The sequence below is a fragment of the Labeo rohita genome, chromosome 8 (genome assembly GCF_022985175.1).
Source record: "Labeo rohita strain BAU-BD-2019 chromosome 8, IGBB_LRoh.1.0, whole genome shotgun sequence".
NCBI lineage: Eukaryota > Metazoa > Chordata > Actinopteri > Cypriniformes > Cyprinidae > Labeo > Labeo rohita.
The window spans coordinates 20,745,629-20,760,865 of NC_066876.1; the positions used below are offsets into that span (position 1 = coordinate 20,745,629).

Consider the following 15,237-nt stretch of genomic DNA (forward strand, 5'->3'; position numbering starts at 1 on the left):
AAAAAATGCATCACAGTTTACACAAAAATATTAAGCAGTACTGTTTTCAGCATTGATAATGCTAAAAAAAAAACTTCTTAGGCAGCAAATTAGATATTAGAATGATTTCTGAAGGATCATGTGACACTAAAAACTGGAGTAATGGCTTCAGAATCTCATTTGTGCTTTTTGGATCTTGACTACATAATTTTGTTATGAAAGAACAAGAGCAGAAGAGAGAGAAATTCTCACTGATCAGAGCTGCTGCGTTCTCCTGGCGGGGATCGTAAGGAGACTTTCCTTTTCCGGAGTCCACATAACCAGGAACCAGCCGGAACAGGTATTCCTACGCACAATTACACACTTATAAGTAAAAAAGTGACTGTACTGCAGAGGTCATTTTCATAGTTTTTACATATGTAAAATCTGAAAGGATCAAATATTAACCAAATGATTCAAAATCTTTTAAACATGCATAAAAAAAACCTGAAAATAAAACGCTTTTGTATTGACTATCTTTGGTAATGCTGATTAAATACAAAAATTATTGTCTTCTAATTTCATTCACAAGATACCTCAGCTCTCCAGCCTCTGTTGATGAAGGTGCAAATGGGTTTATATGCTCCTGTGCCGCAGGTGTACAGGTGAGTCCTGTTCCATGGCTCAATCAGACGCACAAAGTTAGCACACTCTCCCTGAAAACACACACAAATCAGAAAAAAAGGCATTTTAGCAATGAATGTATTTCTCTGTCATAACTCAATATTAATTCAAAACAGACTGTAAAATGTACCTGTCCACCTTTGCCAGTTAATTTACACTCCCCTTTTCTTTGTGTTGTTGCTGGCCAGTGAATCTGAAAACACATACAACTTTTTTAATATGCTACTAGATGATCACTAAAAAAGTAGTAAAAGTAGCACTAAACCACTGTACAGTTGAAATGGTTTGGGTTCAATTACAGTAAATAAAGACTTAAATTAACTCTAAATTCATTAGTCCTTTTATTGATTTCCTTAAATAACTGCAGAATAAAATAACTCCATAACATCTTACAATGAGGGGTTCTTTATTGACATTCTGCATGTCTAGAGACACCAGATATTCACGGCTGCCCAAGTAAAGCCGGCCTTGGTCTTGGTCCATATGCAGGATTCGATAGTCACTGGTGTTGAAAGAGAAACTAAACGGCCGTATGGTTTTTGTCTCCAGTAACTCTGAACGACAGAAAGAAAACATCAGGAGTTAACATTAACAAAATATTTTCTAATACTACCACTAGTTCATGGGTGCTTTAATCGTGAAAGTATCCATCCATTAGACTATTTGATTGTTTAAGGTTTTCAATGGACCCATTTCACATTTCTTGGTTAGGAAGTGGAAGCAGTCATAGCTGGGTAAACTTCTATAGTGGTGAACAGAAGAATACATCAAATATATATATTTTTTGTACTCACATTTGCTCCATTTGCAGTTTATATCATGCAATTCTGTCTTTTTTTTTTAATTGCAACTTTATTTCTCAGAATTGTGACTTTATTTCTCAGAACTGAGTTTATTTCCTGCCATTCTGACTTTACTTCTCAGAATTGCAAATTAATGTCTAGCAATTCTGACATCCTTTTTTTCACGAGTTCACGCTTACATATAATTAGCCGGAGTATAGTAATGCATGTTTGGCGTGCTGTCCGGGGAAGGGCTCCGAGCTCGGGAATGGCCCGAACCCAGAGAACCCCCCTTAGGTGTAGTGAGAACTCGGAGTGAGGAGATGGGGTGGTGGAGGGATGCTGATAAACCGTCAAAAGGATAGAGGTAAGTCAGCTGTATTTGAATGCATAGCGTTGATTGACTTGAGTGGACTCCTGTTGTGTTAATTAGGCTAGGTATCTGACGCGCTCCTCCCGAACCTTGTTAATAAAACATCATTAGAATTGCGAGTTTATATCATGCAGTTCTGACTTTATTTCTTAGAATTGCAACTTTATTTCTCAGAATTCCGACTTAATTTCTCGGAATTGCGACTTTATTTCTCAGAACTGAGTTTATTTCCTGCAATTCTGACTTTATTTCTCATAATTTGCATTTTTATTTCTCAGAATTGCGACTTTATTTTTTAGAACAGAGTGTACTTCCTGCAATTCTGAATTTATGTCTTAGAACTGCAAGTTAATATCACACATTTCTGACTTTATTAGGGCTGTCAAACGATTAATCGCGATTAATCGCATACAAAATAAAAATTTGAGTTTGCCTAACATATGTGTGTTTACTATGTGTAATTCTTATGTATATATAAATATAAACACGTTCATGTATATATTTACGAAATTTTTACAAGTATATGTATTTATTATAATTTCTACATAATTTATATTATATAGAAATATAATTATTTTGTACATAAATAACAAATATCCCTTAAATATATACATTAATTTCTGTGTATTTATATATACATCATAATTTCACACAGTACACACACATATATTAGGCAAACTTTTATTTTGTATGCGATTAATCGTTTGACAGCCCTAGACTTTATTTCTCAGAATTGAGTTTATTTACTGCAATTCTGACTTTATTTCTTACAATTGCACATTTATATCACACATTTCTGACTTTATTTCGCAGAATTGTGACTTTATGTGAATTGTGACTTTTTTTCTCAGAATTGCGACTTTATTTCTCAGAATTGCGACTTTATTTCTCAGAATTGCGACTTTATTTCTCAGAATTGCAACTTTATTTCTCAGAACTTAGTTTATTTACTGCAATTCTGACTTTATTTCTTACAATTGCACATTTATATCACACATTTCTGACTTTATTTCTCAGAATTGCAACTTTATTTCTCAGAATTGTGACTTTATTTCTTAGAATTGCAACTTTATTTCTCAGAACTGAGTTTATTTACTGCAATTCTGACTTTATTTCTTACAATTGCACATTTATATCACACATTTCTGACTTTATTTCTCAGAATTGTGACTTCATTTCTCAGAATTGCAACTTTATTTCTCAGAATTGCGACTTTATTTCTCAGAACTGAGTTTATTTCCTGCAATTCTGACTTTACTTCTCAGAATTGCAAGTTTATATCTAGCAATTCTGACATCATTTTTTAGATTTGCGAGTTTATATCATGCAGTTCTGACTTTATTTCTCAGAATTGCAACTTTATTTCTCATAATTGAGCATACTTCCTGCAACTGGCTTTATTTCTCAGATTTGCAAGTTTATCTTTCAGAATTCTAAATTTATATCACGCAATTCTGACCTTAGAACTCACGATTGCGAGTTTATGTGTCACAATTCTGAGAAGAAAAGTCAGAATTGCGAGATGCAAATTAGCAATTGCGAGAAAAAGAAAGAACTGTGAGGAAAAAGTGTTTTTTATTTGTTATTCAGTAGTGGAACCAAGCTTTCATATGAAGCACAAGCTTTCATCATCACAATTTGTGAAAAAAGTCCATCCTTCACCTGCAGACCTTTCGGTTCGAACTCTTCTTGTTGTCAAAGCCTGGGACAAAATTTTCTTTTCGAAATTTAATTAAACATGAATTCATAAATTAATTAAAAATATAGACACTACATATGTATAATGAGGAATATATATATTAAATAATGCTAATTATTTTAAGTCAAAGCAGACGACTTTGTCATATATATATATATATATATATATATATATATATATATATGTATATATATATATATATATATATATATATATATATATATATATAATGCTTATTTTATGAGTTAGGGTTAGGTTTTGTTTTAATTTTAATTTTTTTTTTCTTTTTTTCAACCCAGACTTCTTTGTCCGTCATATTTTTCACACAGCAGGTGCTAGTGGTTTCCATCTCTCTCTTTTTCTTTCTCTCTGAGGGAGGACACAAGGGAGAACAGAGCAGGTGCAGAGATGAGAGACGGCTTCAGCTGTCTAAGCACGCCGTGCTCCAGTGTACTAAGTGTCTGTTCCCTGTCTCTATCACGTTCAGCCGCTAATTTCCCCAAAGGCACATCACCAATTAACGCAGTGCGTTTACACCAAATATTTAGTGTTTCCGTCCACGTTCAGATAGCTTTAAATGACTAAAACATAATTACATACATCGCACAATAATAGTGCGAAGGTCAGGCCAAGGAATGAGGAGAAGCTAGTTGACTTTAAACATAAATCTGAGGTTATGAGGACGTGCTGACATCGTTGCCCTCTGAGAGTACGCGAGTAAGTGCGTGATTTTAGCGGAGCGGAACGGCGCAACTGACACAGAGCGAATCTATAAATTACTCCATGTTAGCGTCATACCACAAACCACTTTGATCTCAGAGGTATTACTGTGCTCTCGTCCAAACGCCAGTCCCGCGTTACACATTGGATAAACAGAAATAGAACAGAGCCGGTGACAGGAAGGTCAGAGCGAAGTACGTGGAAAAGGTTTTAGATAATGTATTAAATAAAGACGTGATTAACCTTTGCATACGTTTAAAAGGAAACAATGGTCTGAATGAAGGTCCTACCTAAATAACATTTAGTCATTCAGACAGAACATGTGAACACACGTACATGTGAACGGATGAGACGCCACATATGCTCTCAATGTGTGTGCCTGCACATGTGTGTTAGGTGTGCTCCTCAAGGCTCTAAGTAGGTGGCGAAGTGTGCTAGTGTGTGTGTCTGTGTGTGCGTGTGTGTGGTTCTGGCAGCTGGGTGGGTGATCCTCCAGTCATGTACAGAATCTCCCTGGCTCGATCCACAGGGGCAGGCTGGGATTCCAGACCGCTCGCTGCGCACTGGGGCCACGGATCTATTCTCAGCGCGCTCTCTCATCCCCGTCCAACAGGCTTCATCCACAAAATCCACTATCTTTTGGCAAGGGAAGGCAGCCTCGCTTTATTCAGTAAGGAGGCACCTGACAGCCTGTGGACGTCAGGTCAGACCTTGACCTTTACCACTGTACAAACAATCTGAAGCACTCACATCTGAAAGACGTGAAAGGAAGTGATGTCATTTGAGAGGTCGTTAGCAAGGAACTGTGCTGTCAAGTGCTGTCAAGGAACTGACACAAGTGGTCAGTGTTCGATTTCGCTTAGAAAAAAAGCGTAGAGTTTTGGTAACACTCTACAATAAGGTGTCATTTGTTAACATTAGTTAATGTAACATGAACAAACAACTTTATAACAATGTTAATTTACAATAATAAATAACAACAACATTAAAAATAAATACCAAATAAATGTATTACAATGTATTTGATTTTTTTTTTTAAATGATAAAAATGGATTTGATATTGTTTTAAAATAAATATTTAATAGTTAATACATAATTAATTTATTATATTTTGTATTAACTGTATATTTGTTTATATTGCATTAATTCATATATCACAGTATCACAAACATATTATTATTACTATTATTATTATAAATGTGTTTGATTTTCAGTTTTATAATAGTAACTTAAAATTTAAGTTTAAAAATACTATTATTCTATTCTATTATTTTATAACAAATGTTAATTTACCATAATTTTAAATAATAATAATAAATCAATATAAATGTATTACAATGTACTTGATTTTTAAAGTAATAATAATAATAATAATAATAATAATAATAATAATGTATATGATATCCATTGTTTTATAATAAATTAATATTTAATAGTTTATTACTTTATTATATTTAGTTTTACTAACTGTATATTATATTTGTTTATATTGCATGTATTTTTATTTTTAATAAATATCAAAAACATTTATTATTGTTATTATTATTATTATTATTATTATAAATGTGTTTGATTGTCAGTTTTATTACAAACATAAAATTAACTTTAAAGTTTAAATATTACATTATATTATATATTAATTATTCTATTCTATTATATTATATAACAAATGTTAATTTACAATAATAATAAATTAATAATAAATAAATAAATAAATAAATATCAAATAAATGTATTATAAAGTATTTTATATTTTTAAATAATAATAATGTATTTGATATTTATTGTTTTAGAATCAATTAATATTTCATTGTGTATTTATTATATTTTGTATTATTAATTGTATATTTTTTGTATTAATTTATATTTTATAATAAATATCAAAATAATTTATTCAAAAATATAATTTTATAACAAATGTTAATTTACAATAATAATAATAAATAAATAATAATAAATATCAAATAAATGTATTACATTTGATTTAAAATAAATAAATAAATAAATAAATAAATAAATAAAAATAAAGTATTGGATATTTATTGTTTTACAATAAATTATAATGAATTTTAAATAATAAATTTTAAATTATATTTTGTATTATTAATTATATATTGCATTTTATATTGTATTAATTTAGATTTTATAATAAATATATATATATTTCTTATTATTATTATAAATGAGTTTGTCAGTTTTATAATTAATAAATTAACTTTTAAGTTTAATTATATTATATTACATTATATTATATTATATTATAAATGTATTTTTTATATTTTATTATAAACACAACAGTATAATAAAAAAGTATCTAAATGCTAAACTCTCCCCATGATACTTTGTACATCAGATGTTTCTTTGAATGTCTATCATTTATTAGATGATGCATATATTTTTATGTGTTTTTGAGGAGTTCTGCTCCTAGTGTTGTTTTCCAGCTGGCTGGACCAGTTGTGACTTTTGCCAGTGTTTGCCATGAGTCAAAATCAAATTTATTAAAATCACAATGCCACCATTTAAGAAGGACAAAAGCAGTCAGATTTTCCACTCACAATGTCCCAACTGCAAACATTTTATGTTTGCCAAACCTAACTAGAGTGATTTTGCCAACAACAGACCGATCAGGTTTAAAGCAAGAAGAGAAGAAGAAAAACTGTTACAGCCTTGTTTTTATAACGTGTTTAATGGAAAAAATATGGCATTTTGTAGATTTTTCCAATTAATTATATGAATTCATAGCCTTTTGCACATGGACATTTGTCAGAAGCATTACAACATCGCCGCTGAAGAGAAACGGCAGTATCTCACGGAGCCAAATTAATTCAAATTCAAAGGTTAAATTGTAAAATACCTCCTGAAAGGTACAACAAACTACACAGATGGCATCACTGTGTGCTAAACGTTTCTTTATAATCAACTGTGGCTGGAAATACTGAACAACACACACCATTTTCACAAATCTGATTATCTCAATACATGTTTGAGAGGTTGTGTTTAATTTAGTGGGTCATTATGACTCATTAGAGTCCAAGAGTAGTAGAGAACAAGAGCACTCGAGTCCAGAGTTCTCAAGACAGATCCACCGAGAGACTCTGTGGTTGTCCCAATCTCTTGCCTAATACACAAAGACAAGCTAATAACTGTGGAACATGCTGAACAATGAGTTGGGGAAAACTTCCCGTTTATTAACAGGCCCTCAGCTGCCTGTAAAAAAACATTATGCAATGCTGTGGGGAGGAATAAGACGCCAGACTCCTCAATTAATGTGCAGTAGAAAACTGGATTTTATCCCTTAAGAGGCACACATTTCAAAACTTCTTGTATATGTTATAGCAAAACTCAGATTATAATGTCCAACAGAGCATCATGACTTCACTGAGACACTAATCAGAGCTCAATTGCTGGAGGCAGGTGGAGAAGAACGTCTCATTAAAAAAAAAACAAGTCTGCCAGAGACTGGCATATTAGGAGCTGCGTCAGCAGTTCACTTTAGTCTGCTCAGAAAATAGACACAGACTGTATAAAAAGTACAGCAGACTATCCACGTCTGTATATTTCTCTTGGATGTCTCTAGTTTGAGCCTCGTCTAAACTCCTGCTGTGAGTCGGCCCTGACAGCTTCTTTCCAAAAGCTGCCGTTGCTTTACCTCACTGGCTTCACAATCCTCCGGCCAAAGACTTTTAAGGAAATCAAAATATTTAGGTCATGACTTACATGCACAAGGTTTCCATAAGGAAATTTTTCTTGTTTTTGTTGCATTTCTAGACATTTAGGAAGCTCTTTTAAATAAAAAATGACTTATGGTTAAGAAATGTTCCAAGTTCAATACAATTTAAAGAGACAGTTTACTTAAAAATGCAAATTCTGTCATCATTTACTCACCCTCATGTCTTTCAAAACCGGTATGACTATTTTGAAAAATGTCTCTGTGCTTTTTTTGTACATACAGTGAAAGTCAGTAGGTTGACACACAGTCTAAAATATCTTCTTTCATCAAAGAAAGAGAGAAAGGTTTACAGGTTTGGAACGACATTAGGGTGAGCAAATGATGACAGAATTCACATTTTTGAGTGAACTATCCCTTTAACTCGTACTGAACTACTTCTTTAAAGGGGTCATCGGATGCAAACTTCACTTTCACATGTTGTTTGAACATTAATGTGTGTTGGCAGTGCATGTACAAATCTACCCTATAATGATAAAAATCCATGCAGTGGTTTTTAATTAATCTGTAAAAATAATATTCCCTTTTTCAAATCGAGCCATTCTCAGATGCCTGTCGGTGTGGCGTCACACCCAGAGGCCGCTCCCATGATAGTTGATTGACATGAGCGTTTTACCTCAGATCAGCTGTCCGCAGTAACAGCAGTAACAGTCCGACCTCCATTGTTTTGATGCCGGAGCAGGGATGTTAAGTTAGACAAGAATTGAGCGATTGAGGTGTTGTGTTGCTGGATGTAATAATGAACATAGTGGTCGTCATTTAGTCCCGACATCTGAGCTGCTGAAGATGCAGTGGATTACGTTTGTTTGTAAGGGAATGCGCCTCCTGATCTACATAAACGCATCTATGTTCACACAAATCATTCGTGATCCAGATTCACCTACAGCAGAAGTGAGTATAAGGTTTTTTTTTTTTTATGAATCTCAGCAATAACTTTTCCTAATAACATGCTAGTTAGCAAGTTTAGCAGCTAAACACGGCTTAAGTAAACAGGCTCGTCACTCCACAGAGAGTAGAGAGGAGTGGGGCGAACAGAGCTCATTTGCATTTAAAGGAGCAATCCCCTCAGAATGGGATGATTTTTGCAGAGCTCATTTTGGCAAGGTAGTGTGTTGTTTTACAAAACCATTGAGAATTTTTAACCAAAGTATATTATAGACTTTTCATTAAGACCCTAAAGAATCATATCAACTTGTGGAAAATGGGCATCCGATGATCTTTTTTGAGGAAAACATTCAAGGACTTTTCTCCATATAGTGGACTTCATAATTCCCAATGGTTGGAACTTCCAAACTGCAGTTTCAGTGCAGCTTCAAAGGGCTCTACACGATCCCAGTTGAGGCAGAAGTATCTTATGTAGTGAAACAATGTCTCATTTTCTGAGAAAAATACAAATTTATATACCTTTTAACCACAAATGCTCCTCTTGCACTAGCTTGATTTCACACATTACATAGTCATGTTGTAAAGGTCATGCTTGACGTAGGCGGAAGTACCAACCCAGTGTTTACAAAACGAATGAGCAAAGAAACTCAAACATGATGATTTTGAAGTTGGAGGTGAACATGAGATACCAGACCTTTTTGAACCAAAATACACAGAAGAACTAACCATGCGTGACCTTTCCAACGTGATTACGTAATACGCAAAGTCGCTCACGTGCATCGCAGAGCTAGTGCAAGATGAGCATTTGTGGATAAAAAGTATATACATTTTTTTTTTGTTGAAGAAAATAACAGATTGTTGTTTGCACTAGATAAGACCCTTATTCCTCGGCTGGGATTTTGTAGAGCCCTTCGAAGCTGAATTGAAACTGCAGTTTGGACCTTGAACCCGTTGATCCCCACTGAAGTCCACTATATGGATAAAAATCCTGCAATGTTTTCCTCAAAAAACTTGATTTCTTTCAACTGAAGAAAGAAAGACATGAACATCTTGGATGACATAGGAGTGAGTAAATCAGGAATTTTGCATTCTGGAAGTGAACTTCTCCTTTAAATCTTAAATTATGCTTCACCAAACATATCTCTCTGCATAGCTCTATTTTAATCCATATAACAAGGGAGAGGGATCAGATCACATTATTGTTCACATGCATCCATGTATCGTGACCACGCAGGTCTGGCTGAGCACTGACGTACACGGTCACAACCATATGCTATTTTTACAAACTATTCCCTAGACTTTTTTTTTTTCCACTGAATATATTTGGCCCACTATGTGCCACTTTCACAGTTTGATTCTATCAAATTTTAATCACTGTAGTCAACCAAACTGGCACACTGAGCTAACGATTTTTCCCAACTCATTTTTATACAAGTGGACAGTGCCTCCTTATAAAGCCCACCTTCAAGTTTTCAAACATTACTTCACATTTAATTTGTGGCTGCAAGCCAAAAACTCTGCAGGCTGAATGCCAGACTACTGGAAAAAAGGGTAAAGAGTGTCATGAGAATCCTCATAGATCCGGCTTTTAATAATGTTATTAAATCGGTTCCCCTGTGCCACTCCGCCCTGGATTTTTTTTTAAAGGCCAAGATCATTACTTGGACATGGGAGGCAAGCTCAAGGCCAGCATGGAAGAAAAAAAAACAGAGCATTTTTCACAGGAAAAGACATAAGCTAAAGTGTCTCATTGGTGAGGAATTCCTCCGCATTTCTCCAGGGAAGGAAATGTTGATGGTAGATGAAATGCAAACACTACATGACCTCATTATGAATGGATCTGCCAACAAACACTCTGCACAAGAAACCTGGATGATCATATATGAGAGAGAAACCCATTTGTATTCATTTGCAAGGCTTTGATCCAACAACAAAGATAAGTTTGAACAACAGTTGTATCACTACAAATCAGACAGACGTGTTCAAGAAATACCCTCATTATTGCACAAGACGCCCCTGGAAAGCCTTCACTATTTTTGATGTGAATAATATGATGTCTTCATATCTATTACCATCAACATTACAAAGCTTGATTAAAAAATAAACATAATTCTGCACATGAGCTAGATTTGAAATTACATGAGAAGCTGATCTTTAATTTGTTGGTTTATCAACAAGTACTTTTGCTTCTCAATTTATGTGTCGAATGTGAAGCCAAATCTGCAAAATAAATCTTCAGAATGGACTTGTTTGGAAAATCTGTTAAATGTAGCAGAGAGTCCTACATATGCATAATCAATTCTCAAAAATACAGAATAAACACTCAAGGGTCACTGAATGTGGAGAACTTCACAAATGATTCACAAAGATTTCTGTGTAATTCTGAAGTGGATCTCATTCCCATAGACATTCAGGGGTCAAGCCACATAAGACAAGCTAGAGAAGAAAAATCATCTCCCATAGCTCCGATCTTCTACCTCGCAATTCTAGTTAATAAATTTCATTTATCCTAATACCCTTTCCAAAAAAATGTTCCCACATTTATCAGAGGGCATCGCTGTCAGTTTTTAAGTGGCATTCTGGGAAAGTTGCCTGGTTCCAGAGGGAACTCACAGAACTTAAGAGCTACAGTTGCAATCAAAATTATTCAACCCCCTTGACCTGCAAGACATTTTGATCCAGAGAACAAAATTTTGTGAAAACAATTCAACAAAGGCGTCAGTACACTATTGGAGAAAGTTTGTCATTACACATTTGAATAATTCTGAGAACGTAAGTAAGTAAGTAACGTAAGAAAAAAAAAAAATTCAAATTGGCTCTAAACGTTCATCTTCAACATTATTCAACCCCCAAAAGTAAAATTTGGTGCAGAATCTTTTATTCTTTAAAACCACCAAAAATCGCTGCTTGAAAGTGCTTGGAAGCTTCTGTCTCCTCTCTACTGCAATCTTGGCCCATTCCTTGCCTGAAAAAGCTTTCAGATCACTGATAATCTTTGGTTTTCACATTGCCACTGCTTTAATCAAATTCAACCAAATATTTTCAATGAGAATTAAATCTGGAGACTGAACAGGCCACTCAAAAACATTCTATGACTGATCCCTGAACCAAGCTTAAGTAGATTTTGATGTATACTTTAGGATGGCTGTCCTGCAGGAAAGTCCACTGATCATCAGCTTCAGTCATTGCACCAAAAGCATCACAATTCTTGCCAAAATGGCCTGATACTTCATAGAATACATGATGTCTTTCATACGGTCATGTTTTCCACTTCCTGCTACAGTAAAACAACCCCATAACAGGACTGATCCACCTCCATGTTTGACGATGGAGATGGTGTTCTTCTGCTTATAAGTTTTGTCTTTTTTTGCTCCAGACATGCCACTGATCCACAGGCCCAAATAGTTCTAGTTTTGTCACATCACTCCATAAAACATTCTTTTATTCCATTTCAGAACTCCACAGGTCTATCCAAATGAGTTTTAGCATGTTCAGGTCGGCCTTTTTGTTCTTTTTGGTCAAGAGTGGTATTCGGCAAGATGCCCCAACATGAAGGCCACACTTGTCTAGTGCTCTTTTCATACACTGTTTTGAAATGTTTTTCCTTGTTTCATCGGGTCGTATTGCAAGTTTTTGGCTGTACATTGCAGGTTTTTCTCAGTTGCTCTGATCAAACATTTTATGATATTGCACTTTTTTTGTTCAACTCCCTCAAAGATTCTCTGGTACAACACACTTCAAACTAAGGAATAAGGCTGCCAGCTGCGTCTCTAGGAACTTTTAATGTCTTGGAAATCTTAATGTAGCCTTAGACTTTCTAATACAATAAGATTCAATAAGATAAGATATTTCTTCTCTATAGTTTTTGTGAGAGCTCTGTTGACCTCTGTCATATTAGCAACTCTTCAGCACATGCATGGGCTAACCGTATGTATGTGTCACACCCCAAGCTAATCCTGTTTTTTAATAAAGTTTATAAAGGCTTAATTGTGTTTTAAGACAATTATGTTCCCTACCATAAAAAATAAGTGACTTAAAACAGCAATGTTGAACAGGGGTTGAATAATTATGACATAGCTGTGATATTAAAAAATCCTATAACTCAAAAACATTACATTCTATATTGACATTATAACTTTTAATATGCCATTAAACTGTTGTAGATGCAATTTTTATAAAGTCCTGGATCTTTAGAAAAGCTTGTATTTGTAAAGTACTGCAGTCTCTGGGGGGTTGAATAATTTTGATTGCAACTGTACTCTCTTAATGCACTCAAGTCACTCATCTTAGTCTTGAGATGCAACGGGAGTGGCAGTGTATTGATGGATAAACACACAATCATTTCAAGAGCATGAAATTGAATTATTTCCATTTAGATCTCCTGAATGTGAGTCTCAACTCTTTCAGCCCAACCCTGACCATAACTCAAACCTCATACCTGATCCTGACAAAGCCAGTGGCTCTGTGGTGGGGTGGAGACGGATTCAGGCTGGATGACACCGGCTGAAGCTCCAAACATTCCTGTTGTCTCTGTGGCATTTTGGAGCAGGTTGCTGGCAGTGAGCCTTGTCATGCTTTGGGGGGCTTCCCTGTGCTTTGGCCGAGGTAAACACAGCAACCACACAAGCTAATAATAAACCTCAAACGCCACAAGCCAATCCTGTTTCTCAGAACAGGGATCTATCCCACTGTCACCTACGCACATAATAACCCCAGTCAACCCGGGGTCATAATCACCCTCGCAAATATTTGGGCGCACAGACATTCACACTTACACACTCAGACACTCACACATACTATATTTCAAAGACTAACATAAACCTCATAGCTGGGTATGTGTATATGAAAACTGTACTTTAAAAAACCTAAATGTGATAATTGAAAAGAAAGTTACTGGTGTTAATCTGGCACCTGGTGCTAATTTCATTAATTATATGACAAACCCTATTTACTGGCAGCATTCCTCTGATTTTTACAGAGATTGCAAGATGGCTAAGGTGACTGAAACTCTCCGACAGGGGATGACCCTTTCAGCTATTGTAAGAGAAGCTGGTTGTTCCAAATCTGTGATTTCTCAAATATTGCAGGTTTACAACGACACTAATTCATTCAAGTCCCCCAGAAAGGCTGGTCGTCCACGTAAGACAAATGCACGAGAAGATAGGACAATGCAGAGACTCTCAATGGGGAATGGGTTCAACACTGCAGCTGGAATTGCTTGCCAGTTCAGCACTGAACAGGGTAAGGACAAAATCTTGTTTTTTTTAAGAAAATGACTGATTATTTCTTTAGATAAATCCCTTGACTGGGATCTTGTAGAGCCCTTTGAAGCTACATTAAAACTGTAGTTTGGACCTTCAACCCATTGGCCACCATTAAAGTCCACTATATGGAGAAAATCCTGGAATGTTTTCCTCAAAAACCTTAATTTCTCTGCAACGGAAGAAAGAAGGGTAAAGAGTGTCATAAGAATCATCAGGTTTACAATGACACCAATTCATTCAAGTCTCCCAGAAATGCTGCTCATCCATGTAAGACACATGCACAAGAAGACAGGACAATGCAGAGACTCTCAATGGGGGAATGGGTTCAGCTCTACAGCTGGAATTGCTTGCCAGTTCAGCGCTGAACAGGGTAAGGATAAAATTTACATTTTTTTTTTTTTTAGAAAATGACTGATAGTTTCTTTAGATAAGACCCTTATTCATTGGCCGGGATCTTGTAGAGCCCTTTAAAGCTACATTAAAACTGCAATTTGGACCTTCAGCCCGTTGGCCACCATTAAAGTCCACTATATGGAGAAAAATCTAGGAATGTTTTCCTCAAAAACCTTAATTTCTCTGCAACGGAAGAAAGAGGGGTAAAGAGTGTCATGAGAATCATCAGGTTTACAATGACACTTATTCATTCAAGTCCCCCAGAAAGGCTGGTCGTCCACGTAAGACACATGTACGAGAAGACAGAATAATGCAGAGACTCTCAATGGAGAATGGGTACAGCACCGCAGCTGGAATTGCTTGCCAGTTCAACGCTGAACAGGGCAAATATCTGTCTCTGCATGTTTAAGAGAAGTCGGATTGAAAGCGCACTCTGCAGTGACCAAGCCTCTCATCAGCAGAGAGAATCAAACGTCTAGTCTCACTTTTGCTGAGGAACATTTTGTGTGGAGAGAGGAGAACTGGTCCAAACTTTACTTTAGTGATGAGAGCAAGTTTAATTTATTAAGGTCTGATGGGTAGAGTTGGGGTACTCTGACTCGTACTCATACTCAAGTCCGGTCTCAAGTACAATTTTAGTGGACTCGGATGCATTTTTACGCGGACTTGAGGCCAGTACAGTAGTGTTTCATTAGACTTGGACCCGGCCCTTTGGGACTTGGACTTGAGTCCGACTCAGCCCATTTTGGACT

General features: G+C 35.4%; 1 protein-coding gene across 1 annotated transcript in view; it reads right to left on the bottom strand.

Moving 5' to 3' along the window:
- The window catches only part of sema3gb (sema domain, immunoglobulin domain (Ig), short basic domain, secreted, (semaphorin) 3Gb), a 52,051-nt gene that overhangs the window by 11,127 nt on the left and 25,687 nt on the right, over positions 1-15,237 (bottom strand). Inside the window, 4 exon segments of the mRNA XM_051116496.1 lie at positions 232-325; positions 555-674; positions 773-835; positions 1,036-1,196. Of these exon segments, the coding sequence (XP_050972453.1) occupies positions 232-325; positions 555-674; positions 773-835; positions 1,036-1,196 (438 nt within the window).